Source organism: Xenopus laevis, chromosome 2L, assembly GCF_017654675.1.
Source record: "Xenopus laevis strain J_2021 chromosome 2L, Xenopus_laevis_v10.1, whole genome shotgun sequence".
Classification (NCBI taxonomy): Eukaryota; Metazoa; Chordata; class Amphibia; order Anura; family Pipidae; genus Xenopus; species Xenopus laevis.
In genome coordinates this window covers 171999925-172027338 of record NC_054373.1, presented here as the reverse complement: position 1 = coordinate 172027338, position 27414 = coordinate 171999925, and the positions used below count along the sequence as shown (strand labels likewise).

Here is a 27414-nt window from a genome sequence, read left to right as displayed (position 1 = left end):
TTGGGGAAAGATGATGCAAAGTACTTTATTACAGAGCTTGAATGGCAAACACCCAGCTGGCATTTTTTACTGTACTACCTAACCAGGAATATTTCATCTTTCGATACAAAATTGTCTTTCTTTATCCTCACTTTATTATTGAGCAGCCGTGACCTGGAGCTACATCCTGGGGTTTGAAGAGGTACTCTTACATCTTACTAATGAGCCAATCTCGTATTGTACAGCCTGATTGTATTTTAAAGGAGACATATAGGATAAATGAAAAAAACCCTTAATTTGTAGGCAATTATGAGTAATATATGGCGTTGCTTTTACATGGTGCTAAAAATGAATATTATCTTTAAAAATAGCCCCTTTATTGGAGCTCCCTATAGATGTTCACTCGTCACTGTTTAAGATGAGAGGTGGGTGTGTCCTAACGGTCCCTGCCAGAAGCACAGTAGGAGGCGAACAGCCAATCACAGCCCTGCAGTCACACAAGCAACAACAAGCTTCAGTTCCCTATCAGGTCCTGCTAGCTGCTGATTGGTTCCTGTCCTACTTTGCAGAGTGCCCCTCTGTACAACCTGGGAATTCAGGAAGTGGAAGGGAGGGATTATTAGTGTTTTTGCAGAAATATTCAATTACCTGAAAACACTACTTTTTTTAAAGGAGAAGGAAAGCTAGGAAGGCATTTTATTGCCAATCGATTAGCTGCAATAGTGCAAGCTAGAATGCTATATTTATTCTGTAGAATATTTTACTATACCTGTGTAAAAAGCTCTAGAAACTCTCTGTTTGTTTAGGATAGGAGCTGCAGTATTAATGTGGTGTGACATCACTTCCTGCCTGAGTCTTTCCCTGCTCTGGGCTCAGATTACAGTAGAGAAGAGAGGGGTGGGGGGAAGAGGAGCAAACTGAGCATGCTTTTGCCCAGGGCAATGAGGTTTAAGCTGAAGGCAGGAAGTCTGATACAGAAGCCCATGTGTACACAATAGAAGGAACGAAATGCAGTGTTTCTTTTGACAGGGGACTCAGAGCAACATTACTTTGGGGGGTTACTGGTATATTTAGATGGACCTTTCTGATAAGGCTTACTTAGTTTTAACCTTTCCTTCTCCTTTAAGCACAATTCTGTTATATTTAAATGAGTATAACGCACTGGTATGTTCTTATTTTTTACACAAAGTAGTAGGTTTTTTTCGCTTTGCACACTGCCTTCAAAGTTCTAAATAACCCCTTAAATCTCCCGCAAGTGATGTGTTGACCCCCATCCAACCCTAACCAACTGCTCTGAACTCACACTTGACCCGGCCCACCAGTCTGCTTCTCTTTATATATCCGTGCCCGATCCTCCCCATCTCTGATGTCATGGAGGGGTAGGAGCGTGTCTATAAATAGACGCCAGTGGAAGTGGCGCATACTTGGGTCTCGAACAGGAAAGGTGGCAGGAACAGCTCATCACAATCCCGCCCACAGCCCGAATTCTTTGTGTGTGTGTATGTCGGCCCAAACACGTCCGACCCCCAGGTAAACCCATGGGTATGGGCCCTTCCCGCACATCGTGATCTCCCACAACAGTGTAGGAAACAGAAATCAGCTGATTAACAGACTGGAGAAGAACTAACTTTTGCCTCGACGTTTCAAGAGTCAGAACCAGAGAACAGTAAGGGATTAAGCAATGCTGCTGAGCTCAATGATGTTATGTCATGTCCATGGACTGTAAGACCTTTTGACCATCCAATGGGGCTGTAAAACAGTAAGGAGAATATTAGCAATGATAAGGAACCGCATTTCCTACCTGCTAGAGAGACAATGGCTTCTTACGCAAGACTAAGAGAATGCACACAAAGCAATTTTGAATGGTTTTGTGCTTTTAGTTGTGGTGGCTCATATTACCTAGTGTCCCCTCTCTCATTGTCAGCTACAAAAACACAGGAGTTTTGGCATTTGTCAGATACAAAAACACAGGAGTTTTGGCATTAATGAAACCAATAGGAAAAAAATGGATTTACCATTTCTACTTCTTATAAAACTGGAGTTTATTGGAATTGAACCGGCATTGCTTACCAAAACATCAACGCATTTTGCATAAAATCTCTATACAGTTGGGTCAGGTTGATCATCTTTTTGATTTTCAACAACAATGGCACAGCTATTGCACCATTTTTGAGTCCACTAAATGATGGTTTTTAATGCTTCCATCATACATGTGTAGGACCAAACAGTCTCCGGCACCTGCATAATATATTGTATATTAAGAAGCCCAAAAGTGGTGTTGGACCAAAGTTATTTTGCCAAAGGGTCTTCACCACTTGCATAAATACAATGGTTGTTAATTTTGTATATTATAGATTGGTCAATTCTAATCAACTTTGCAATTGGTCTTCATTATTTATTTTTATAGTTTTTTTTATTAATTGCTTTTTTCTTCCGACTCTTTCCAGCTTTTAAATGGGGGTCACTGACCCCATCTTAAAGACGAATGCTCTTTAAGGCTACAAATGTATTTGTTGTTCCTTTTTATTACTCATCTTTCTTTTCAGGCCTCTCCTACTCATATTCCAGTCTCTTATTCAAGTCAATGCATGGTTGTTAGGGTAATTTGGACCATAGCAACATACAATTGCGGAAATTGCAAACTGGAGAGCTGCTGAATAAAAAGCAAAATAACTCAAAAGCCGAAAATAATAAAAAAAATGAAAACCAATTGCAAATTGTTTGAGAATATCACTCTCTATCTTATCTAAAAGTTAACTCAAAGGTGAACAACCCCTTTAAGAAGATATATTGGACTTGCCTTTCCACTGCCACTGTCACAGTGTTCTCAAATGTGGTTTTTTTTAATTGATAGGGTAAAACTTGATTTTACAGGTATGGGGTCTGTTATACAGAATGCTTGGGACTTGGGGTTTTCTAGATAAGGGATCTTTCAATAATTTGGATCTCCTTACCTTAAGTTCATTAAAAAAACATATAAGCATTGATTAAATCCAATATTGTTTTGCTTCCAATAAGGATTAATCATATCTTAATTGGGATCAAGTACAAGCTACTGTTTTATTATTACAGACAAAAAGGAAATCCTTTTTAAAAATTTAAATTATTTGATTAAAATGGAGTCTACGGGAGATGGCCTTAACAAAATTTGCAGCTTTCTGGATGAAGGGGTTTTCCGGATAATAGATACCATAGGAAATTATGAAAAATACGGTATGACTTAATGGGGCCATTCAGTGAACAGTGAGTGGAGATGAAGGCTCCGAGATTGAGGAACTTCTTGTGCAACTATAATTATTGCTTCTGTTCTAGGCCAAACTATCTAGGACTAGGGCAGTTATTCCTCTTTGCACCCACCCATAGCCAGCTCTGTATTGTATTAGTGATATCATTTACAGGCATTTATTCCTTTAGTAGTCTGATGGGTGTTCTGCACAAGTGGAAAACAAAGATCTTGTATATAAAGGCACTGAATAGTCTATATGATATAGTGAACTTCATAAATATTAGTGGTGGAAGTTCCTGAATACTGACAGACCGTGTTATTATATCACAATCCTTTCATAGAAACCTACATAGGTAAGTGGGATTGAGCTCCATATGGACTAAATCAGCGACGTTCATGCTTCGAGGAAATTTAATTTTGCTTATTCATCCAATTTCTGTCCGCCAGAAAAAAAGACATACCGAAATTCCTGCCGCTGTGTTGCATTTCCATTCCTCTTCTAAAATGAAACCTGTGGGATTTTGCAGAGACCTACGGACAAACGTGAACAATAATAGCTCGACGCGGTTAACCCGATCAGGATATGGCAACCGTTACATTCCTCTTCACTCGGTCTGTTGAACTGATTGTTCAGAAATTCTGCCTGTGATACATTATAAAATGTCTGTTAGGTAATATGTTCCTCTGATTTGAGGTTTGCCTTTATAAGCGTACATGCAGGGATTGGAATTTCCACTATGACACTATATTGTGCCTAGAAAAGTCTGCGGGGATGCTGACTCGGCCTATTCCTTATGGTACTGCTCCACCGCTAATCAGAACATACATTTACACCGGGAAACAATGGCTGGGGTGCAGTAAATTCAATTAGTGTAGAAAAATCATTTATACAGGTATGGGACCTGTTATCTAGAATGCTCAGGACATGGGGTTTTCCAGAAAACGGATCTTTCCGTAATTTGGATTTTCATGCCTTAAGTCTACTAGAAATTCATGTAAACATTAAGGGGCAGATTTACCTAGGGTCGAATATCGAGGGTTAATTAACCCTCGATATTCAACTGTCGAAGTAAAATCCTTCGACTTCGAAGTCGAAGGATTTTGCGCTATTCCTACGATCGAATAATCGTTCGATCGAACGATTAAATCCTTCGAATCGAACGATTCGAAGGATTTTAATCCATCGATCGAAGGATATTCCTTCGATCAGAAAATTGTTAGGAAGCCTATGGGGACCTTCCCCATAGACTAACATTGGCCTCGGTAGGTTTTAGATGGCGAACTAGGGGGTCGAAGAATTATATAAAGAGACAGTACTTCGACTATCGAATAGTCAAACAATTTTTAGTTCGAATCGTTCGATTCGTGGTCAAAGTAGCCCATTCGATGGTCGAAGTAACCAAAAAAAACATTCGAAATTTGAACTATTTTTCCTCTATTCCTTCACTCGAACTAAGTAAATGGGCTCCATAATAAACCCAATAGGCTGGTTATGCTTCCAATAAGGATTAATTATATCTTCCAAAGTCAGGCCCGCTGGCCAATTGCGGTCCGTTTTCAAATTTAAACCTGCCCTCAGCCTCCATGAAATTACTAATAATGTGGCCCCCCAGCACAGTGCAATCAGGAATAGTGTACCCGTAATATTTGGGCACATGATTAGTGAAATGATCCGCCAATTGGTCTATACTGCTGCCTGTGTGCTTAGTAATAACACGTACTGGCACGTAGTGACGCCCCACTCTTTTTTTAGGGCTGAAGGTGCAATAGACGTACTGATGTGCCAGCACAGTAAACTAAAGATGTATGCGAGAGCGGATGCCAATAGGTGTCTTTTACTAACGCCTTCAGCACACAGGCAGCAGTATAGACCAAGTGGCAGATCGTTTCTCTAATCATGTGCCCAAATATTACTGCTACGGCTACGCCATTTCTTGTTTAAATGAGGCACGGAGAATAAGTCCAAACAGACTCCACTTCCTAAACGCTGTGTACGTGTCCATCTCCAGGAGTGATCCTGATCACAAGCTAGCTACCTCGGAATGGATGTCAGGCTGAATGGTCGGCCCTCGCTAAATCAAATTTTCACCTCACTAAATCTGGCCCTCGCTTCAAAAAGTTTGGACACCCCTGACCTATACAGTCTCTTATTCAAATCAGTGGATGGTTGCTAGGTTAACTTGCACCCTAGCAAACAGCTGAAATTGGAAACTGGAGAGCTGCTGAATAAAAAGCTAAATAGCTCAAAAACCACAAACAATAAAAAATTAAAACCAATTACAAATTGTCTCGGAATATCTCTGTCTACATCACACTGAAAGTTAATTTAAAGGTGAACAATCCCTTTAATTCAGCAATTTTTTCATGCAATTCTATAGGAAACAATGGCATGCAGATTCAGCCTCTGCTCTACATCATGTCATGTAGAAAGTAAATTTTATGGTAAAATGAGTATCCTTTATTGAATGTATGAACATCTCAGTCCCCTGGAAGTGAAAGGGCGTCCATGATTGCTGCCTGTACTGTGAGTTAACTAAGGGTTGGGTAGAAGATGACATATTCTTATGTACAGTTTAGGAAGGGAGTTCGGAGAGATGCCTATTTAAGAAGGGATTTAGAAGAGTGGAACACAGTCAGCCTATGATTGAATGGTGCGGTCGTTCCACCATCTGCAAACAATAAAGATAATGTGTACCTTGTACGTTGGAATAATTACTTATTGTGCGTCCCGGCGTACTCCGGCTCAACTGAGAATTCTGATTTTTTTTTTCTTTCCACAGAAGATGAAGAGCTTGGCACAAAGACGTCAGTCCGCACCATCTCTTGTCCTGAGCAAAGCACTTAAATCGAGAACCATAAACAAGTAAGTCTTGTCTTCCAGCCTGGGATATGAATCAACGACTTCTCCCAATCACGGGGGTTTTCAAGAAAATCCGCTGCTCCATAAATTAAAAAAAAAAAAAAAATGTGTAGAGGAAAAATGTATGGTTTATGCGCCATAATGGGTATTGTTCAGATTTCCTTGAATTCAGTCCATTAGAATTCTGCAATTCCCCAGGTCCCAAGGATTCCAGATGAGGGATCTAATGTTATGATCTTTGCTAAATTTTTAGTTTTTAGATATTTCTGCTCTTTAAAGGAGAACTAAAGTTTAAGTAAAGAAGTAGGTAGAAATGCTGTACATTATGTTTTGTGCTTCTGTACCAGCCCAAGGCGACCACAGCCCTTTAGCAGTAAAGATCTGTGTCTCCAAAGATGCCCCAGTAGCTCCCCATCTTCTTTTTTGCTGATTCACTGCACATGCTTTGTGCTGCTGTCACTTACTGAGCTTAGGGACCCACTCACAATATACAGTACACATAGAATAGAAATGTCACAATATAAGGCTGATTAGTAATTAATACAGATAATTACTACATGACAGTACAGAAACCAGTGCAATTAGCGTCAGAATTTAATAATCAGCCCTGTAGCATCAGCTTTTATTACAGACCAACCTCATTTTCTGCTGGATAATTAGTGACGAGCCCTAAGCTTAGCTTCTCAACAGCTGCTCAGAGCCCACTGAGCATGTGAGTGTCACAGACACTTTCCAAGATGGTGACCCCCCTGTGACAAGTTTGAAGTCCTGGATCATTGCTGCTATTGACAAACGGACACTTCAGGCTGGTGCAATAAGTTCAGTATATACAATATGGCATTTTTAGCCACATTAATTTTAAGGGTTTAGTTCTCCTTTAAAGGAGAACTACATTTTAAATCACTGGGTTTCAAGGGTGTCAGGGCCACATCTTGTGCATCTTGTTTTTTTTCTGGAAGGGAACGCTGACACTAGGGTTGCCACCTTTTTGCCTGATGCAATCCCGGCAATGGGCGGGGCTGTGACTCTGCATGGGGGAAGGCAAGACGTGATGGGGCTATGACGCTTCGACCGGCGATTTGCCAGTTGCCGCATCAATCATAAGAAATCCTGCCCGGTTTTGCTAATTTGGTATTTTTTTGAATTTTCAAAACCGGCAGGTGTCAACCTTAGCCGACACGGAGATATTTGGTGCATGCTCAGTCTGGTGCCAGGCCGGTGTTCGCGTCAACTGCGCGTGACCCAGAAACTCCGTAAATGGCCAAAGGGAAGAGGATCTGAAGATGCGGAAGATGGTGCCCTTGAGATATTATTTGGGGCAACTGCCGGTCTCTGTGCATAAAAGCAGAGGGCAGGGACGTGTGCCAGTTCTGAAATACCCTCAAAATGAATACTTAAGCAACAGTTCAGTTTAGTTTTTAGTATCAAATTAAGGAATCTTACCAAACTGGAATATATATTCAAGTAAATATTGCCCTTTTACATCTCTTGCCTTGAACCACCATCTTGTGATGGTCTGTTTGCTGCCTCAGAGATCACCTGACCAGAAATACTGCAACTCTAACGAGCATATTCATCAAGGGTCGAATTTCGAATTTGAAAAACTTCGAAATTCAAAAAGACAAACCGAAATTAAGTCATAGTTTTTTTTTAGCCGAATAGGTCAGTTTTTGATCTAATAGGTCTGTATCCGGTCGAATTCGAATCGTACGAAACGAAGTAATAGTGCATTCGATCGAATTCGAATCAAAGTTTTTCCCAAAAAAAATTAGATTTTTCAAAGTCCACCCAAATAAGTTCTAGGAGGTCCCCCATAGGCTAAAAAAGTAATTCGGCAGGTTTTAGATGGCGAATGGTCGAAGTCGAATTTTTAAAGAGACAGTACATGATAAATATCGATAATTCGAATTTTAAAATTCGAATCGAATTTGGACTATTCCCTAGTCGAGGTACACAAAAATAGCTTGAAATTCGTATTTTTTTAATTCGAAAATTCACCTCGACCTTTGTTAAATCTGCCCCTAGGAAGAAGTGTGGAAGCGAAAGACAGAACCTTGTCCATTAATTGGCTCGTGGCCTATCATGTATGGTGTGTTTGTGTGCACCGTGAATCCTACGATCCCAGGGGGCAGCCCTTATTTTTTAAAATGGCAATTTTCTATTTACTGTATGATAACCCAATGGCACGTAATACTAAACAAGTATATTACTATGAAAATGTTTGAAGCAGGGTTATACATATGAGCTGTTTTATGCAATATCTTTTTATAGAGACCTACATTGTTTGGGGGGGTATAGTTTTCCTTTACGTCTTTTAGTTTAGTTGGGCAAGGATATTTGTCACTGTACCATTGAAAATCCCATGTTTTGCATTAAAATTAGAGGCATGTAAGAGTAATCAAAAAATGTAGTGAGAAACAGTATGTACTTGGATATTAGTATTTGTCCTCAAGGACGGGCAGGGCTTGAGTTGCTCAGTGTTACACGGATGATGTATCGGTTTTGCAATGATAAATAACTGCAGAAAAGCTACATTGTCATGAAGGTCAGCAATGGATTCAAAGTGGCTTTGTTTTTAGTGACAGTGACCACAGCCTGTCCCTCACCCTCCTGACGGCAGTACTAGCTTCTGTATGCTCCCCATAAACACCCATTATTATTTGTCTCTCGCAGCAAAGGATACTGAATCACCATGTAATATAAATATATATATTTATATATACACAGTATACAAACAAAATTTCACTGCCATAGTTACATTTACACATTGTTAGGATACCATAGGAAGAGGGCTTTGCTCGTGAGAGCTTACAATCTAATACTCAGCAGTTTGATGTGCACATTAAGCACAACCCGTGTGACTCGGTCTGCATGATTCAGCTTCCCCTTTTGTTGATCAGAGAGACACAACAACATGTATTATTCCTTTCTGGGTGGGTGCTCAGATTTCTTAAAAAAAAAAAAAAAAGTCGACAGTTTGGGCAGGATCAAGGATTTGTTAGACCGACTACTGCACCTAAGTCATAGCAAGGCATCATTTCTACTGTGTCAGTCATATTTTAGGGTAACCGTTATACAAAGTGCTTTGCTACCTGCATATTAGAAATCAGGCTATACAGGTATGTGACCTCTTATCCAGAATACTCGGGACCTGGGGTTTTCCAGATAACTGATCTTTCTGTAATTTGGATCTTCATACCTGAAGTCTACTAGAAAATCATGTAAATATTAAATAAACCCAATAAGCTGGTGAAATTGACATATTGGGGGAAAATATGCATAATACTGTGATATTGCCATGTTACCCCATTATTATACAAAGTGCTGTGTCACTGCCATAGAGTCCTGCGCGGGTCCATTTTTTGGAACCTGTACCCGACCCAAAACCTGCAATCCGCAACCCGCATTTTTACCCGCTTGGACCTGCTACCCGACCCAACCCGCAAGTACCTTATCAACAACCCGGACGCGCGACCTGCTGACCATCAAGAATCAGGAAGTGCTATCATTGTAAACCGGAAGTGACATCATCTGAAGTAGGCGTGATCAGAAAAAAGGAGTAAAAATCGCTATTGAGAAGACCCGCGTCTATACCTGCACCCGGAACTTCTACCGGCAACCCACAGGGTACCGCAGGTTTTTTGGGTAACCGGCGGGTACGCGACCCGCTGCAGAACTTTACATTGCCATTTTGTGGGAATATTATACATAGTGTTGTGCTATTGACATAAAATAGGGATATTATACATAGTGCTGTGGGGATTATTGGATACATACTTTGTTGGTTTCAAACTAGTGAAATATTATAAAGTACTATGCTAATTCAACATCAGGGATTATTATACATAGTACTGTGCCGCTGCCATATTGGGGATCATTGTGCAAAGCACTGTGCCCTAGTCATATTAAACTTCAGTGCTTTTAGATTTGTGCACGGTCATTTATTTGTGGCCAGCCGTGGGTCTGGCAATATTGCAGCCGGATATTTTTCCAGACTGATTTTTGAAGGAAATTATAACACAATAGGAGCATAATGGCCATCGGTAAGGAAATTGATGGACTTGCCTACCAAAATAAGAAGAAAAAAAGAAACTTCTTTTTTGTAATTCCCTGGAAGCCATCACATGATTCCCAGCATTAATTAGTAGAATACTTAAAGGAACAGTAACATCAAAAAATGAAAGTGTTTTAAAGTAATAAAAATATAATGCAGTGTTGCCCTGCACTGGTATTATATAAATAAGCTGCTGTGTAGCAATGGTAGCAGTCATTCAAAGGAGAAAAGGCTCAGGTTGCACAGCAGATAAGCTCTGTAGAACATAATGGTTTTATTTGTTATCTACTATTTAACCTGTGCCATATAGTTTTTTTTTTCAATTTCCTCCATTGCTACACAGCAGCTTGTTTATATGAACTATAGTAGTGTTTTTGAAGCAAACACATCAGTTTTACCAGTGCAGGGCAACACTGTATGATATTTTCATTACTTTAAAACACATTTTTATTTTTTGGTGATACTGTTCTTTAATTAACAGTCTGATTGTATGTTGGCGACTGTCTATAAAGCGAATAGATGTGGCTAGTAGAAAAGATAAGGTGGCACATGGATCAGTGTGAGAAGCGCAGCGTGAGTCACCAACTTGTAGCACATTCCCTAATAGGATTATACAGGCCAAGCGGCTCTCATGTACCATCTGTTGCCATGTTTTCACTTACATGCAAGCTACAGGGTGGCCAGTGGGTGGGTATAATGGTTCTTTAATTTGTTCTGTTCTTTTCAGTGCCAGAGATTCCCTTCTTCCTTTTATACTAAATTTATTGAATTTTTCTTTTCTGCAAAAAAAAAAAAGCTGTTTGTGGTTTTTGTGTAGCAATCGGCTTTGGCTTTGCTGATGCCTGCAAACTGTTACTAAATTGTTCAGTATAAAAAAAAAAAAAAACTGGGTAAATAGACAGGCGGTGCAAAATAAAAAATGTTTGTAATATAGTTAGTTAGCCAAAAATATAATATATAAAGGCTGGAGTGACTGGATGTCTAACATAATAGCCAGAACACTACTTCCTGCTTTTCAGCTCTATAACTCTGAGTTAGTCAGTGACTATAAATCAGTGTAAACCAAGAGAGCTGAAAAGCAGGAAGTAGTGTTCTGGCTATTATATTAGACATCCAGTCACGCCAGCCTTTATACATTACATTTTTGCCTAACTGACTATATTAGAAACATTGTTTATTTTGCACAGACTATATATTTACCCAGTTTTTATTTTTACACTGAACAATTCCTTGAACTTGTTGTCATGATGGAAAGGTGGGTAGCACCTACTCAAACAATAACACATTATTAATACAAATGGTTCTACGCACATTGGATTATCCAGATTCCCTATAGATTTCGCTACACAACTCCTTGAAAGCTAAATTGTTTATATAGACAAGTCATTTCATTTTCTGTGAGAGAGATTTTTTAATTGGTCTTCATTATTTCACTTTTATTGTCTTTGAACGATTTGCCTTCTTTTTCTGTCTTTCCAGCTTTCAAATGGGGTTTACTGACCCCATCTACAAAAAATGCTCTGGAAGGCTACAAAAGTATTGTTATTGCTACTTTTTACTACTGATCTTACTATTCGGGCCCTCTCCTATTCCAGTCTCTTATTCAAATCAATGCATGGTTGCTAGGGTAATTTGGACCCTAGCAACTAGAATCCTGAAACTGCTAACTGGAGAGCTACTGAATAAAAAGCTAAATAGCTCAAAAACCACTAATAATAAAAAATTAAGACCAATTGCAAATTGTCTCAGAATATCACTCTCTGTGTCATACTAAAAGTTAATTTAAAGGTGAACAACACCTTTAAACCCCTTTAAAGCTGCAGGCTAATCCAGCCTACTATCTTTTCCCATAATTCCAGTTGAGAGGGGTTGCGTCTGATGTAGTTGTGTCTGATGTATAAAACCCTACTCCATTGTTACTTGCATTTTGCGAATGCTGTCATCACACACAATTGCATCCAGTATTATGGTTGTAAATTATCACTTTCATTATATTAATACTAAATAATGGTGGGACTGGATACTTACTATCTAGTCTGTTAGGAACAACTTCTAGTATTGACCTTATATTTGTTATAGTTATTTCTATGTTATTCTTATGCTGTTAATATTTAATCTCTTTTTGATGAATAAATGTGAAATATGTACCGAAATACAGCAGTCTGCCTCCTCCTGCTTATTAATTATCCTGCCTTCCTTATGTGCTCATTGTATTCTGCTTCAAATCGTTTGACATTTTCCAAACAGAATTTTTATATTTTTTTTTTACCCCTTGTAATTTATCAAATTCCAACTGTATTCCTTCTAATTTAAGTCATCTCCCTACGTCTGCACCAAGATTGCTTTAACTTTCTTTTCTTTGCTGTAATTGTTTCAACCACATCATCATTTCAGTAAAGTAAAGACTTTAAATATCAAACTCCCCTTTCCAGTTTTGGATGAGGCGTCATTGTCATTATATTCTTAACTTAGCTGATTCTCTTGATATATGGATGGGAAAGACTTTATTTAAGCATCCACTAAATACCATTCATTTAAATGGGAAAGTGACCTTAGTTATGTTCCAGTTTCCTAGAGTAGCCCATTCCACCTGCCGTTCACACAGAGTTGCCTTTGGGGTTTCCAACTGCCTTGGGCACCCTTCAGAACAAATGTAGACTCTTCAGATCAGCTGTTGGAGTTAGGCATTGTGTGGAAAAGTTAAATAATGCATTTTGAGGAGGTGCCACAAACCAGTTATAATACCAGTTGAAATGATGGCCACTAGAAAGAGATATGACTGTGAGAGATAGTAGGGAGAGTCTGTGAAGGGAGTGTGACTGTGGGATAGCAGGTATAGTAGGGAGAGATGGTTCCTATAGTAACAGTGGGATAATAGTCTCTGGGAAGGGAGTGTGACTGTGGGATAGCAGGTATAGTAGGGAGAGATGGTGCCTATAGTAACAGTGGATAATAGTCTCTGGGAAGGGAGTGTGACTGTGGGATAACAGGTATAGTAGGGAGAGATGGTGCCTATAGTAACAGTGGGATAATAGTCTCTGGGAAGGGAGTGTGGCTGTGAGATAACAGGTATAGTAGGGAGAGATGGTGCCTATAGTAACAGTGGATAATAGTCTCTGGGAAGGGAGTGTGGCTGTGGGATAGCAGGTATAGTAGGGAGAGATGGTGCCTATAGTAACAGTGGGATAATAGTCTCTGGGAAGGGAGTGTGGCTGTGGGATAGCAGGTATAGTAGGGAGAGATGGTGCCTATAGTAACAGTGGATAATAGTCTCTGGGAAGGGAGTGTGACTGTGGGATAGCAGGTATAGTAGGGAGAGATGGTGCCTATAGTAGCAGTGGGATAACAGTCTCTGGGAAGGGAGTGTGACTGTGGGATAGCAGGTATAGTAGGGAGAGATGGTGCCTATAGTAACAGTGGATAATAGTCTCTGGGAAGGGAGTGTGACTGTGAGATAGAAGGTATAGTAGGAGCATGATCAGGTATGTGGGGGATATGATTGCGCTGCGAGCAACTAAAAGGCTAATAAAAAATAATTATTTGCACTTTGAAAATTCCTTATATTCACTCCCCAAAGCCAAAGGGGATTATAATTTTTGACCATACATCCCCTTTAATAGAACACATTTTGTGCATTGTTTCCAGGGAAAGCAACTCCTCTCCTGTGAGTCCAGAAACTTGCCCTCTGGTTCAAGCCTTCCTCTGCTCCACCAGGCTCTTTGTAGCCCACAGCCGCGTGCAGCTCAAGACTGGTCTGCAGACCCAGGACCGCCATCTCTTCCTCTTCACTGACATTATGATTATCACAAAGTCAAAGTAAGTAATAGATCTTCACCTTATTTGAACATGCATTATAATGTTTGATTTCATTGATGTCAAGAGCGAAACCTGTTTATCTATCTAGATGGTGACTGAGGGATTTGGAAGTAGGGGCCTACAGGTTGTACATCTCTGTCTAACATACCCACATATTTTTTGCCACAAATTATATTTTGTAAAATAAAATGGCTTTTTAAATGGAAATTTATTAAACAGTTCAGCATTAGTTCAGCTGACTGCGTACTATGTATCCATAGGCAAAGCAATAGGAACACAGCTGAAATAATACTTTGCTCAACAGGAGGTATTCTTTTAATGGTACTAAAACATGTGAATATTCCCTATTTTCTATGAAGTTGTTACTGGTTGAGTTCTTCATTATTTGCGCTGGCCACAGACATCCATTATCACCTGTCCCTGCTATCCGATTGCCTTATGATAGACTTTTAGAGTGGCAGAGGGGTAGCCTAGCAGGCCAGGGCACATTGCTTTACGGCAGTGGGGTGAGGCCAGCCTAACAGGACTGTATGTAGACCTCTCTAAAGCACAACTACCTTCTCTTGGTTACAGCCTTCCTGTACCATACAAAAAATAAGAAAATAAAAACTCTATTGATCAGCTCCTCCTGTATCTCCAGTATCGATTGTCAAAAAATTTAATTATATTGTTGTATGTAATCTGTATATTTGATGTATACACCCTTCTTGTGTACAGCTCTACTGAATATGTTTGCAATATAAATATATAATAATAATTAGGAAAAATCCTTGGGAAATAGTCATTCCCAATGTTCCTTACAGGGCATTTAAAGCCTACAGAGGAGGTTTGGAGAAAAAAATAGAATCAGACAGCTAGAGTTTCTATAGGAACCAGCAATGCTATCTCTTCATTGGCTGTTAGACTGGAGAGTGTGTTTAGTAATCAAAGCTGAGAAGAAATGAGCATGCTCATAAGTGAACAGCCAAAGCAAATTCCTCAGCGAGGGGCAGAGTGGGTTAGAGGAGGAGAATGAATTCTAAGTGATTAAGGGGATGCTGCAACCTTACTGTTAACCTTTTAACAACCAGAGTGGCAGGTATATAAAGATTTCAAAGAGGCTGTTCACTGATTACATTTTTGTGGAGGGGGTTTATATGTCCTTTAAGATGGAATCCCAAAATAATGACAGCAGTCTGTTATGATTTAAGATATCAGAAATGTGGATGTTATTGAGTAAAAGCTCTGGGCTATGGGGTGTTTACGACAATTCCATTGGTGTTTGTAAGTAGTATAGTGTTATACGAGAAAAGCAGAAAGCTGCCGTAGAAGGTTTAATTTTTGATAGACCTTTATAGAAGCGAGGGAAGCCTTGCAACTGGCATTCACCTCTTGATATTCCCAATTGTACACAAGTTGAGTAAAAAAAAAATGGTCAGACTTTAAATGGAAAATTGCATAACACATAATGAGCAAAGACTATTCACTTTGGCCATCATGAAAATGACCCAAAATAATCCACTTTGCTTTCCCCTCCACAGCGCTATTGAGATGTGCACCACCTGTCGTTGCCTATATCAGTACGTTAAATTCCCTTCCATTTATAGAGTGCTTACGGCTTACTTGGGGAAGGCCTCGGGTTGTGCAGCCAGCACATTATTTTGAAAACATTCTATTACTGGCCACATTTACTATAATTCTGTTCTGGAGTATTAAGTGTGTTTCAGCCAGACATTTTCTTCATCCAGTTTGTGGGATTTATTCATATAGGCAGGTGAACCCACCGTCTGTCCTCAAACACGCCATGTTTTCTGCCTATCCTCACGTGAACTCTACAATCGATCATTCCCACAGGGAGAGAAACCTGTGCTTATAGGATTGTAGATCTTAAACCTAAATAACTGTGGTGTTGGAGGGTCTTTGGGGACTCAGCTGGGAAGAGGCCCAGGCAACAACTAATAGTTTATTCAGCAGTTCCCTAAATCAGCAGTCCATTTGGAAATACAGAGATACATAAGGAAACTTCTTTCTGGGACTGTAGCTTATCAGTTTAGATGGGAAATGTCCATACACATCCCTGTAATATAAAGCAGAGAAATTCAGTATTGGAGATGGTTTTTGTGGAATCTACATAAGCTTCCCCCTAGTTGAACAAGAAAAGGAATGCTGGGAGTATACTCACTGGTGACGTGATGGGACCCGCGGGTTTGGCCGACCCCACACTCTTCTTCGCCACCGGCAAATGCAGGCTTCCGACTTATGGGTTTGTCTTTTATAGACGCTGCGTCTGTTCACCCAACCCCTTTTATGACAGGGGTTATAAAAGCAACCCGGAAGTCGGATACGGGGCGGGCGCAATCCCGACCCGCACATCACTAATCCTCAGTACAACAGCCATAGTACATAAGGTTGCCTATCCATTTTTGTATACAGGTATGGGATCTGTTATCCAGAATGCTAAGGACCTGGGAGTTTCTGGATATCAGATATTTCCATAATTTGGATCTTCATACCTCATGTTTACTAGAAAATCATGTAAACATTAAATAAACCCAAAAAGCTGGGTTTGCTTACAATAAGGAATAATTACTGTATATCTTAGTTGGGATCAAATACAAGCAATTTTTATTATTACAGAGAAAAAGGAAATCATTAATTTAAATTTTGATTATTTGGATAAAATGGAGTCTATGGGAGATGGCCTTTCTGTAATTCGGAGCTGGATAACGGGTTTCTGGATAATGGATCCCAAGCCTGTATTGGAAAAACCGCAGGATACTGATTAAAACACCATTACAGTGGCATTGTAAATCTATAATTCATGCTCTGATTCTGGGTGACAACTGCTAACCTGCAGCCTTTAGTCTGGGAGAGAATGTATGGCTCATAAAGCAGCATAGCTTGTAGTCTAGTACATGTATGGGACTTGTTATCCAGAATGCTGGGGACCTGGGGTTTTCCAAATAAAGGATCTTTCTACTAAATAAATTATTTAAACATTAAATAAACCCAATAGGCTGGTTTTGCTTCAAATAAGGATTAATTATATTTTAGTTGGGATCAAGTACAAGTTACTGTTTTATTAATGCAGAGAAAAGGGATTTTTTTTAAATGTGTAATTATTTGATTAAAATGGAGTCTATGGAAGATGGCCTTTCTATAATTTGGAGCTTTCTGGATAACTGGTTCTAACAGATTCTTTACCCGTATCATTGATTTGTTATATTGTTGAAATACAGGTTTAGGATTCATTATCCGGAAAGCCATTATCCAGAAAGCTCCGAATTACGGAATGGCCATCTCCCATAGACTCCATTTTATCTAAATAATCCAAATTTTTAAAAACAAATCCCTTTTTCTCTTTTATAATACAACAGTAGCTTGTACTTGATCCAAACTAAGATATAATTATTCCTTATTGGAAGCAAAACCAGCCTATTGGGTTTATTTAATGTTAAGATGATTTTCTAGCAGACTTATGGTATGAGGATTCAAATTACAGAAAGATCGGTTATACAAAAACGCCCAGGTCCCAAGCATTCTGGATAACAGGTCCCGTACCTGTACTAAATCTGTGGACCTCAATTATCAACAACAGGAGTAAAGTTCCATGTTCTTTATTCTTTTTGCCCCGTTGATCTTGATGGGTTCAACTATTTAATAGGATAGAGAGTAAAGAGCGTGAATAAATATTCCCCCTGAAATGGTTTGCTTCAGTGGACTTGAAAGCCACATAATTTTGCTTGTACCAGAAATCAGCACATAATACATTTACCACCAGCCCAATCTTAAAACTGGTTTCCTACAGGGAACACTGTTGTGAGGTCATCAGGAACATAAACATGGAAGAGGAACTGAAATAAAAATACATTTTACCTATACCCAACAGGCATATGCCGCCTGTCTGAGATTACTTTGAGATGAAGAAAATAGCAATATGGTTCCCAATATCTGGATGATCCTGCCAAATCTAAGGACCTCATGCTAGAGTCCTGCGCAGAACCAATTTGTTAAACCCGACCCGGATCCGCAACCCGCATACTTACCCGCTTGGACCCGCTACCCAACCCGCAACCCAATCCGCGACCTGCTGACCATAAAGAAACAGGAAGTGCTGTCATTGTAAACCGGAAGTGACATCATTAGAAGTTGACGTGATCAGGAAAAAAGGAGTAAAACAGGAAGTCACATAATTGGAAATAGGCGTGATCAGAAAAAAGGAGTAAATCTCGCTATTGAGAAGACCTGTGACTCGAACTGTGACCCCGGAAAACAGTCGACCCGTGTCTGTACCTGCTCCCGAAACTTCGTTTTTGTGTGTAACCCGCGGGTTCCCGACCCGCTGCAGAACTCTGCCTCATGCCAAATGGGTGGAAACTCAATGAGCAGCCATACTTGATATGGTCACATATCTATTGCTTATCTCATTTGCAGACACACTTTATGGTACATTACCAGATTATATTTCCAACATGTCCCGTATCATTGGCATATAGGTTTTTCCTGGTTATACAGGGTAGGAAACCTGTGAAAGGAAGAGAAAAAATAAATCCAATACCCAACGTATTTAACATCCGCATGTTTGCCCCCATGCTCGACTATCAACGGTCACATATTCATGGAATGAATTGTGTGGTATTGACTGGGCAGTTGATGCATGCTTCTATATTGACTGCTTTTTATCAGTACTCACCTTTCCCTTCTCCTGTAGGTCTCCATCTAACTTCAAGCTGAAACATCACATGCGAGTGAGTGAAATGTGGATGGCATCCTGCATGGAAGAAGTGTGCGAAGGCAGTACCTGCCCCGAGAGATCATTTGTTATTGGCTGGCCTGTCACAAACTGTGTGGCAACATTCAGGTACATACTAATTCTTTTAATTATTTTTTCAGAATGTAGGCCGCATTTATGGGCAGAGTTCTCAAGGGTTGAAATTAAAATTTCGAATTCGAAATTCTACATTTTTTTTATGACCAAAACTGTCAAATTCAACTAGGGAATTGTTTAAATTCGATTAGAGTTTTTAAAAAAATTAAAATGAGATTTTCGCGATTTATCATACTCTGGCTCTTTAAAGGAGAATTCAACCCTATTGTTAAAATAAATCCTACCCCCCTACCCTACATAGACCCCTCCCTCCTCCCCCCCAGCCCAATTGTTACCCTGGGCAAATGCCCCTAACGTTTTACTTACCCCTTGGTGCAGATTCAGGCATCGAAGTTCATAGGCACCATCTTCAGCCACTTCGAAATCTAAGAAATGAGACCCGCTCTTTGCCAATTTGTATGGTAGGGAAGTAGGGTTTTTTAAGTTAGGGTTGAATTCTCCTTTAAGAACTTGAATTCGACTACTCGCCACCTAATACCTGCCGAATTGCTGTTTAAGTCAATGGGAGACGTCCTGGGATCAATTTGGAGTTGTTTTATGCCTTCCTGACGTTCAAGTTTTTTTTTGGAGAAAAAAACTCAAATCAAGTTTTCGGGTCGATCCTATTCACCCGAGTTGAGGAATTTCTATTTTTTAAAATAAATTTCCATTGGTCAAAAACTCCCATGAATTTGAAATTCGACCTTAGAGTAGGGCAGAATGGCATTTGGCCTTGACCTGTGGTATCAGAGGAACCTTCTTGTGGAGAGGGAACATGAAATTACCTTGGGGGAATTATTTTCTTGCACAGGGAAGTTTCTCCCAACTAAAATAAGGGGAGGCACATTTATCAAAGGTCGAATTTCGAATTCATGTGAGTTTTTAAAAACTCACATAAATTCGAAATGTATTAATAAAATTTTTTTTTTTTTAACTCTGATGAATTAAATCGACCGAAAAAACCTTGAGTGTCAGGAAGCCTGCAAACATCTCCAAGTTGATCCCTGGACCACTCCCATTGACTTTAAATAGTAATTCGGCAATAGTCTAATTCAGAGTAGGATAAATCTTGAAAATCGAATTCTAATTTTTTTTTTTTAAAACCCAAATTGAGTTTGGATAATTCCCTCGTCGAATTTGTCACTTTTGACCATAAAAAATTAGAAAATTCTAATTTTCAATTCGAACCTTAATAAATCTGCCCCTTAGAGTAGGGCAGAATGGGCATTTGCCCTTGCCCTTGGCCAGAGGAACCTTCTTGTGGCGAGGGAACATGAAAGTACCTTGGGGGAAGTATTTTCTTGCACAGGGAAGTTTCTCCCATCCAAAATATTTAATGTTAGTTCTGACCTGTTGCAATAACTGGGTTAAGTATGTGTTTTGCATATCTGTGCTGACCCATATTCTAATTATCCTGGGTCTTGATGCCGGCCCGAGCACCTTAGGGAATTAAACAATGAACTACAGATTAATACCTGCAAGTGTTGGGAGGAATATGCTTATCCTCACTGCAGCACAAAAAAGAATCTGATTTAGACAACGGAACAGCAATCTTTCTGTAATTTGGATCATTAAACCATAAGTCTACTAGAAAAAAAATCATGTAAACATTAAATAAACTCAACAGGCTGGTTTTGCTTCCAATAAGGATTAATTATATCTTAGTTGGGATCAAGTGCAAGCTACTGTTTTATTATTACAGGTATAGGATCCCTTATCCGGAAACCCGATATCCAGAAAGCTCCAAATTACAGAATGGTTGTCTCCCATAGACTCCATTTTATCCAAATAATCCAAATTTTTAAAAATAATAAAACAGTAGCTTGTACTTGATCCCAACTAAGATATAATTAATCCTTATTGGAAACAAAACCAGCCTATTGGGTTTATTTAATGTTTAAATAAATTTCTAGTACACATAAGGCATGAAGACCCAAATTACGGAAAGATCCGTTATCCGGAAAACCCCAGGTCCCGAGCCTTCTGGATAACAGGTCCCATACCTGTACAGAGAAAAAGGGAATCACTTTTTAAAATTTGGATTATTTTGTAGAATGGAGTCTATGGGAGACGGCCACTCTGTAATTTGAAGCTTTCTGGATAATGTGTTTCCACATAACGGATCCTATACCTGTACAGGTATGGGGCCTGTTATCCAGAATGCTCAGTACCCAGGGCTTTCTGGATAACGGATAGTTCCGTAATTCTACTAGAATATCATGTAAATATTAAATAAACCCAATAGTCTGGTTTTGGCTCCAATAAGAATAAATTATATCTTAGTTGGGATCAAGTACAAGCTACTGTTTTATTATTACAGAGAAAAAGGAAATCATTTTGAAAAATCTGGATTATTTGGAAAAAAAATGGAGTCTATGGGAGATAGCCTTTCCATAATTCGGAGCTTTCGGATAACGGATCCCATGCCTGTACAACGTGATATTTACTTTTAGGTTTCAGAGACCCCAGGAGCTGCTGTGTTGTAGCTGCAGCCGGAATTCATTGCTAAGAAACACCTGCTAAAGACCATATGTGTCAGACCCCAAATGTTTACCAAGTGAACGTTCCTGCAACTGGAAAATTGGCAGCCGTGCCTTGTTTCTCTTAAATACCACACTGATCCGCATCCAGTTATGCTGTGGTTTTAAAAAAAAATCTGTTTTTTTTTTTGCTTCCTTCTACACCTCTTCTGTCCTAATAAAAAAGATTGGGAAAAGAAGAAAGCAGCTAAAAGCCCCAGTTATTTTTAAAATGTGAAAGTAGTTATTTCTATTTTACTTCAGAATCGGAGAGAGGTCCAATAAATAAAAATCGCCCTATTGTTGTATTTCTGTTCATCGTTAAATATCTAAATTAAATTAATTAAATTTAATTTTCTAGTCGTTTCAATATCTTTTATTTCCAGCTGCTCAAATACAGGAATTTCACATTTTGTGCCATATGAAAATGCATGACAAAATTGTATTTCATGTTTTATCACTTGAAAATATATAAACCAGGTTCAGTTTGCGGAATGATGACTTTTCTCCTAATTCAGTTCCAGTTTTTTCCCCTACATAGAGTTTTCATGTGACAAACAATGAGAAGTTTTTCTCATTGAAATGCGTCTGGGTCTATGGGAAAATCTGGAATTGAATTAGGAGATAAGTTTTTCCTCTTCATATTGAATCAGGCCCCTTGTGCAGTAATGGTTTATCTAAACTGGATACTGTTCTAGTTTCTAGCTCAGATTTAGAATTATAAAGTCTTTGACGGTATATTTTGTTTTTTTTATTACAGTACTCCGGAGGAGAAGGAAAAGTGGTTTGCTCTTTTGCAAAGGTAGGTTGACGTCATATTTTTCATATCTGTGAAAAACCATAGAGATATATTAAGATATTGAAATACAGTTATGGGTCCTGTTATCCAGATTGCTCGGGACCTGGGGTTTTCTGGATACCATAAGTCTACTATAAACATTTAATAAACCCAGTAGGCTGATTTGCCTCCAATATTGATTAATTATATTTTAGTTGGGATCCGTTACTGTTTTATTATTACAGAGAAAAATGTGAACTATTTGGTTAAAATGAAGGACACACCGAATCCAGGATGTGCTTCAGGATTCTGCCTTTTTCAGCAGGATTCAGCCGAATCCTTCTGCCCAGCCGAACAGAATCCTAATTTGCAAATGCAAATTAGGGGTGGGGAGGGAAATTGTGTGACTTTTTGTCACAAAACAAGGAAGTAAAAAATGTTTTCCCCTTCCAACCAGGATTCGGTTCGGTATCCGGCCGAATCTTTTGAGAAGGATTCAGGGTTTGGCCGAAATCATGAAATAATGAGTCCTCTAACTAAACTAACTTTACCTACCTTTTTGACTCCTGGGTCAAATGTATTCAAATCCAAGATTTATTAATCTTCTTATTCTGCATACTATTTATCCTATTGATTTTTATGGTTTATTGTGAAAACCAAAATATTTCAAACACAAATCCAAGATCACTCTTTTGCCAAAATTTGAGAAAATCTCTGAAAAAAATTCAATCTTAAGTATTAAAACAAAAAAACGGTTTTCTGAACTAAAATGTTTAAAATGTATCAATTGAAAAAAAATCTCAAATTCAAAGGAAAATATTCTGGCGGAAAATTATGGAAATTGATAAGAGATGTGTCATTCAAGCTGTAAGTTTCATTTTTTTTTCATTATTGTTTTAATTTATTATTTTTTATGTAAAGGACAAATTAGTGAAAATGAATGGAGCCATTACAATTTTGTTGTTTTCAATTTTTATTCTGCAGCTTTAAGGCTTTTTTTGTAAATGTGCTAGTGATAAAGGAAAAATAATGTGATTGCAAAAAAATAAATAAATAAAACCTGACTGGTGTGTGGTGATATCACATTGTTACTCATTGGTTTGATAAGAAATATTATTGGACGCCATACCATAGTTCCTCGACCATATCACAAATCCGCTGGCCGAGTGCTTTCATACAGCTCACAGGACTCCAACATGACTTCTGATATCCTAATATTTTACAGCAGGGGGAACATGATCTCATATCATGTGACACAAATGAAAGCACTAAGCACTGCATGGGACTGATAAAATTATAAAGTTGACCAATCTACCAGAATATTTGGGTTTGGTCTACTCTTTGCAGGTGTATCATAGAGTACCTCTGTTTTATATCTATTTGCCACCACGGGGTTATTTAAATTTAGCTGTTTTTCCAGTCCCCTCTATAGCTGCTCTATTTATTTCTTTCTAGCTTTTTTCTTATGTGTAGCATATTTTAGCTGTTCCCCTGGTATATATTTATTTTGTGAGTGATCTATCTTCATGATAACCGAGTCTCAGGTGCTTTCCTTAAAATAGTTCCGCAAGCTGTTATTCATTAATTTCTCACGGCCCAGATCTGCCATTAGCAGCTTTTACTGCCTCCAATTCATTTTGCTTTGTTCTTCCTGCAAATGGCTCCTGTAATATTATATAATGGCCCACTGGATCCACCTTTGAGAATTTGGTATCTGTGGGCTCATTTTGGGTATATTTCCTGCCCATAGAATATATCGATTTTTTTGTTTGCCGCATATTAATAGATTATTAGATTATTATACTTTAAAGGTGTGGTTCACCTTTAAGGTAAGTTTTTAGTATGTTATAGAATGACCAATTCTAAGCAACTTTCCAATTAGCTTTCATTATTTATAGTTTTATACTGATTTACCTTTTTCTTCTGACTCTTTGCAGCTTTCAGGTTGGCGTCGATGACCCCTTCTATAAAGCAAATGCACTGTTAGGCTATTAAAATGTATTTTTATTGCTACTTTTTTTAATCGTCTTTCTATTCAGGCCCACTCGTATTCATGTTTCAGTCCCTTATTCAAATCGATGCATGGTTGCTATGTTAATTTTGACCCTAGCTACCGGATTGCTTAAAACGCTAATTAAAGAGCTGCTGAATAAAAAGCTAAATAACTCAAAAATCCTAAATAATAGAAAATAAAAAACAATTGCAAATTAGCTCAGAAGCTCTATACATCATACTAAAAGTTATCTCAAAGGTGAACAGCCCCTTTAAGGAGAAGGAAAGCTCTGAGGCAGTTTATTGCCAATAGATTAGCCACAATATTGCAAGCTAGAATGCTATGTTTAATTTGAAGAAGGCTTTACCATACCTGAGTAAACAACTCTAGAAGCTCTCTGTTTGTTTAAAATAGCAACTGCCATATTAACTTGGTTTGACATCACTTCCTGCCTGAGTCTCTCCCTGATCACTTATAACTCTGGGCTCAGATTACAGCAGGGAGGGGAGGAGGTAGAGGGAAAAGCGAGAGAGGAGCAAACTGAGCATGCTCAAGCCCATGCCCTGGAGGTTTATTCTGAAAACAGGAAGTCTGATACAGAAGCCCATGAGTACACAATAGAAGGAAAGAAATACTGTGTTTCTTTTGACCGAAGAGCAGCATTACTTTGAGAGTTAACTGGTGTTTTTATGTCGACCTTTCTGTTAAAACATACTTAATTTTAACCTTTTCTCCCCTTTAATAAATTGAGCCTGATAAGTTGCCCCTCTGCCTACCATAACATGTTTTAAACCATTTAAACTTAGATTTCCAGGCAGCCATGTAAATGAGATCTTGAAAGGGTATCCTTTGTCTGTATATTACTGGGGAAAAAAGGTTCGAAATACAAAGAAAGTTGCCATTCAAGCAATGCCCGGGAACAAAATGTTTTTTGAGGACTGAGTTGAGTCCTTGCATTTGTGTTATTCAGTCCAGGACAGAAAGGCAGATAATATAAAATGTAACAAGTTTGTGACTGAACATATCATAATCCAGAACAAGATGTGCTGGAAGCCAGAACTAAAGGAGCTGTGGTCTCTGGTATTGTGGCATTAGGGGATAACCACACTGTACAGGATATAAATATAAAGAAAATATTTTGTTTGAAAAACCTTGTTTTGAAGCTACTTTTAGACTATGTAAAACCCAGGTATGATATTGGGTTAGCTCAGGATATCTAGGAGTAGCAGTGAAGGAACATGAAGAATGTTATTTCCCAAAGAAGATCTATGGATGTTTCCTGTATTGATGTAGGCCTGAAACCCTGAAACCCTCAGGCCAGTTGGTTCGCTAGAGTGATAAATTGTCATTCTGTGGATAGTAATGATCCGTGTCACCTGGAAAGCAGTTGAAAGGCGGTTTAGATTGTAAGGTCCTACGAGCAGTGTCTTCCACCCTACCATTGCTTTATATGTTGTACCTGTATCTAACTTGATGTTGGGTAACTCTTCTATTACCGGTATATAGTGAATAACGTACCCCCTATTGTAAAATATAAGGCTATTATAAGTCACAGAGGAGTTCCATGGCCATATTATACAGGTCAAGGAACTCCGAGGTTACTTCTAATATCCTCATATTTTTCAACAAGGGGTACTTTATTGTAATACACAAATTTTTGTGAGTCATGTGACAAAAATGACATCACTACTCACCGTTTATAACTGATAACATCACTAGTCACCGTTTATAAGGATACAATTTACAAGATATTCATGGTGTTTGTGTATTATATTGATATATTGGGAGTTCTATATTTTGTATTTGAACCCCATGTGCTTTGCTATGGGAGCATGTGACCAACCTGTCCACAGCTTGGATGAAAAAAGGGAACGACCTATACTAAACAAATTGGCTTTGAGTATGTCGTGGTCTACAGTATTCGCTCCTCTCTCCCTTCCTTTTCTACCCTTCCTGCTGTAATCTGAGCCTAGAGCTACAAGTGAGCAGGGAGAGATTTAGGCAGGAAGTAATGTCGTAGCAAACTAATATGTCAGCTGCTATCCTAAACAAACAGAGAGCTTTTAGAGCCATTTAACTCAGGTATGGTAAAGAATTCTACAGAATAAATATAGTGTTATAGCTTGCACTATTGTGGCTAATCTATTGGCAATAAACTGCTTTGGTAGCTTTCCTTCTCCTTTAAAAGGCAAACATTCCCTTTAAGGCTGCAGTTATACAAATGAAAAGGTTCCAATTAAATAAGGGTATGGGATCCGTTATCCAGAAAGCTCCGAATTATGGAAAGGTCGTCTCCCATACACTCCTTTTTATCCAAATATTTAAAAACAATTTCCTTTTTCACTGTAATATTAAAACAGTAGCTTGTACTTGATCCCAACTAAGATATCGTTAATCCTTATTGGAAGCAAAACCAGCCTATTGGGTTTATTTAATGATTTTTCATGATTTTCTAGTAGACGAGTTATGAAGATCCAAATTATTGAAAGATTTCTTATCTGGAAAACCCCAAGTTCCGAGCATTCTGGATAAAGGGTCCCATTCCTGTACTAAACTTGTCCTGTAGCAAATGGAATGGATATCTTCAGTGGAAACTAGACAAATGGAATCTTCATTGGTATAATGTAGTACTGCTCTGTCATCATGTGGAAATGGATGTTAGGACGGATGCCGGAGTCTTGCAGCTTTCTTGGCTGGTTTATATGTTTTGGGAATAAATGGCATGTGTGCTGAGGAACACCAGGCCGCAATTTTCTTCTTTTGTCAAAATGTGAAGTCATTTTCTACCTCTTCTACATAATTAAAACTGAAGGCCCTCTGCACCATAAATAATGTATGCTGCCAAATGTACTGGTATGTGTGTATGGAGGGAGACTGTAGGGAGGCATGCACATTTTAATAACTAGTTAACTCTTACCAGGCAAGACTCCCTCCTATACCAGCATCCTTTACCAAACCACCATTTATTTTATATTTCTGTTTGTGTTTTCTTATTTCTGATAGGGAGACGTTTTGTCCCACCCCCAACTTTTCAATTGGTCTTCGATCTGTCTTTTTTTATTGTTTTTGAATTATTTGCCTTGTTCTTCTGACTCTGTCCAGCTTTCAAATAGGGGTCACCGACCCCATCTAAAAAACAAATGCTCTGTAAAACTACAAATGAATTGTTATTACTACTTTTTATTACTCGTCTTTCTATTCAGGTTGTCTCCTATTCATATTAGTCTCGTATTCAAATGAGTGCATGATTGTTAGGTTAATATGGACAATACCAACCAGATTGCTGAAATTGCAAACTGGAGAACTGCTGAATAAAAAGCTAAATAACTCAAAAACCACAAAT

At 38.7% G+C, this 27414-nt stretch overlaps 1 protein-coding gene across 3 annotated transcripts in view; it reads left to right on the top strand.

Moving 5' to 3' along the window:
• Positions 1 to 27414, top strand: part of arhgap20.L (Rho GTPase activating protein 20 L homeolog) — an 80491-nt gene that overhangs the window by 11448 nt on the left and 41629 nt on the right. The window contains exons 2-6 of one of the 3 annotated variants that reach the window (XM_041582690.1): positions 3653 to 3817; positions 5986 to 6068; positions 13765 to 13935; positions 18626 to 18775; positions 22061 to 22102. In XM_041582690.1, coding sequence (XP_041438624.1) covers positions 3653 to 3817; positions 5986 to 6068; positions 13765 to 13935; positions 18626 to 18775; positions 22061 to 22102 — 611 coding nt within the window. Of the gene's footprint in view, positions 1 to 3652; positions 3818 to 3855; positions 3877 to 5985; positions 6069 to 13764; positions 13936 to 18625; positions 18776 to 22060; positions 22103 to 27414 lie in introns of those variants that run through there. The other 2 variants (XM_041582691.1, XM_018247763.2) reach the window with 2 other exon arrangements.